This window comes from Etheostoma spectabile, chromosome 5, assembly GCF_008692095.1.
Source record: "Etheostoma spectabile isolate EspeVRDwgs_2016 chromosome 5, UIUC_Espe_1.0, whole genome shotgun sequence".
In the NCBI taxonomy this organism is placed as follows: Eukaryota; Metazoa; Chordata; class Actinopteri; order Perciformes; family Percidae; genus Etheostoma; species Etheostoma spectabile.
In genome coordinates, this window is record NC_045737.1 from 10516382 (window position 1) to 10519312 (window position 2931).

At 41.9% G+C, this 2931-nt stretch overlaps 1 protein-coding gene across 2 annotated transcripts in view; it reads right to left on the minus strand.

Moving 5' to 3' along the window:
- gda (guanine deaminase) overlaps positions 1-2931 on the minus strand; it is a 68150-nt gene that overhangs the window by 53980 nt on the left and 11239 nt on the right. For both annotated transcript variants that reach the window (XM_032516284.1, XM_032516283.1), the window contains exon 4: positions 1325-1412. In XM_032516284.1, coding sequence (XP_032372175.1) covers positions 1325-1412 — 88 coding nt within the window. The remainder of the gene's footprint in view (positions 1-1324; positions 1413-2931) is intronic.

Genomic DNA, 2931 nt, shown 5'->3' on the forward strand with positions numbered 1-2931 from the left:
CCCCCCCCCCCCGCCCCCATCTCTGATTTGGATTTTTCTAAAAATGCTTTTCGAAGGCGCAGAAGTTTTCTATCCCAGAGGAATGTGGAAACATGATTATCCGGTCCCTGAAGAAGGATTTTGGGAGAAAAACCAGGATTGACTGAAAGTAATATAGCAGTCTTGGCAAAATACCATTTTAAGTGTTTACTCTGCCCATCAACGCCCACGCGATTTCTCAACGGCTGGGTGGAAATTTCTCCTAAATAAGTCTTTAGCTTCCTGTGTGACGCACACCCCCAAATAGGTGAAAGAGTCCGTAACTACTTTAAAGGGAAAGCGAGTCTGAGACAAGTCCGAGACCATAGAAAAACTGGTCTTGAGTCCGGATTTGAGTACTACAGCCCTGGTATGAGTCATATTTTGTCGGGTCGTTTTTAGAAGAATGGATGTAACGGCTTGGGACAATTTGGGAAAAGTAAAATATCTACATACTGTTTCTATTTTGAAATCTTTCATTACACTTGTCACCAAAATGTATAAGCAATAAATTCAACACAGGAGAGAAGAAATTAGTATAACTATAATTTGTTGGAAAACCAACACACAAACACACACACCCACACGCACACCACACACACACACACACACACAACACACACAAACACCCACCAATGAATCGGGTTTTAATATGAGTCATGGCCTTATCTTTATATGTAGACAGTGTTTGTCTGACATATTCATGCTGTATGGGTCGCTCAGATTTTTTATGTTTGTTCCCTTTATGCCTAATGTCCTTACATCATGGTGTTCATGTGTGTAAACGGATCTCATCACAACACACACACCACACATCACACACACACACCACACGCCACACACCCAACACCACACACAACACTGACCTAAATCTTGGTTTTAATATAAGCATTGGCCTTATCTTAGTGTAGACAGTTTCGTTGTCTGATACAGTATTCAAGTTTTTTTTTTTTTTTTTCACCTTGTATGCCTAATTGTCCTTATCATCATGTGTCTTGTTGGTAATACTGAACCCACCCCCACCCCAGACACACACACACACTGTGGTAATAACAGCCATACTGGATTGAAGCTGTACACAGTCGCCCCTGCAGCTTTCTGTGTTTCAGGGGTCTTTGAACCCTTAACAACCTTTGTCGCCTGCTCCGAGCAACTCTTATATATTCTTTAGAAAACTCAGAGTAAGCGTGAGTGGGTGTGTGTGTGTGTTGTGGTGTGTGTGTGTGTGTGTGTGTGTGTGTATGCGTGTGGGTGTGTGTTTGTGTGTGTGTGTGTGTGTGAGTGTGTGTGTAGCTGCACATCTCACTTGCAATCTGGCCCAACAGCAGCGAGGCGTCTGTGTGTATGGTAGCAAAGTAACATGCAGTGGTTGTTCCGTTTCTCAGGGTCCGTTGCTGCAGAGAGAGGGTTCATATAACAGGATGAACAACATTCAAACACTCACACACACTCTTTTGTACAGTTGTTAAGCCGTTGATCTGTTCACACCCTTCTCAAATCACTGTGTGACAGAAGAGGAAAACTCACTGAAAAGCTCTGAGTTATTGCAACAGGTAAATTGCAACGCCATCAACAAGACTTATAAACGTAAGAAAAATGTCTCTCAGTCTGGCTCCATTTCAGGGACGTAGGGATGCAACTCACGCTTCGATAGGATTCACGATAACATTTGCTACGGATTTTATTTTTGTAACAGAATGAGCTGCAGACAAATGACTGAAAACCATTTCTCTATTTGTATAAAAAGTACAAAACAACAGACATGTCCTCTTATCAAAAACTGTATTTTAATCCCACATCAAAATCAAAATAACTAAATATAAAGCACAAAATCTCTTCAAATGAATTAACCAAGAAGACATAGTGTCATGGTTTGGGATTATTTTTCCCTTCTGGCCCTCCTTGTTGTTTGTGTCTCAGTTTTGTCCCCGGTCTGGTGTTGCTGGTCCTGTCTCGTGTTCCCCTGAGTGTCTGCAGGTTCTGTTTCCTGTTTTATTTTGAAGTCTGTTTTTTGTCTTGTCTCGCCCCTAGCTTGACTTCCTGTGTCTTCCCGCTCCCGTGATTACCTGATGTTTTCCACCTGCTCCCCTGCCCTCTTGTTACCCAATTACCCTGAGTATTTAATGTCCTTTTGCCTTTGTTTTGACAGTTTGCCCAGCCTGTCTGTGTTGTCGACAACGTCCTGTCTGTGTGCACCTGTTCGTCGTTCCCTATTTTTCCCCGTGAGTCTCTTTTTGTGGTTTTTGCCCCTTTCCTTTCCCCCAGACTTTTCCCCATGTTTTTCCTCGTTTGGATTTTCGGAGCTGCTTGGATTTTGCCCTTTTTGGCTCCCTTTGTTTGATGAACTGTTATAATAAACTCCTGTTTTACCCCCACCCGCCCGCCTGCCTGCCTGCCGCTCTCATCTCTGCATTTGGGTCCTATCCTCGTGTATGTTTACGTAACACGTGGTGACGTCTGAAGCCAACAAGTGAAATCTAAAGTAGATTACACTCTGAGTATCTCAACCGGTTGTAATCTTTACACATTTATATCCATTTTTAGCCGATTCACGCTGCATCTAAAATCTTTAAAATCAACAATTGTTCTTGATTTGAAAGATTTTAGGTTCAAGTTGAACTGTGAGAAGGCTCGAGGGCGGAAAGGTCACCAAAATAAAACTGAGAAATGCATAACGAGTCAGAGTTTTACCTCTGGGAGCAGAACTAATGGGTAACAAAGACGCTCTTTGTGTCACTATGTGTGTTGTTACCGAGCTCTATTTTTAACGTACTAACAATTTTTATTATGAAATATCCATCTTGATGGAGGCTTTTTAACTTCTTGCAAGCAAGGAGTCTTCTTTTTCATTTTAAAGCAACTAATTACGGCATAACATGTCGTACTGAAATTTGTGAAATCCATGAAATAATA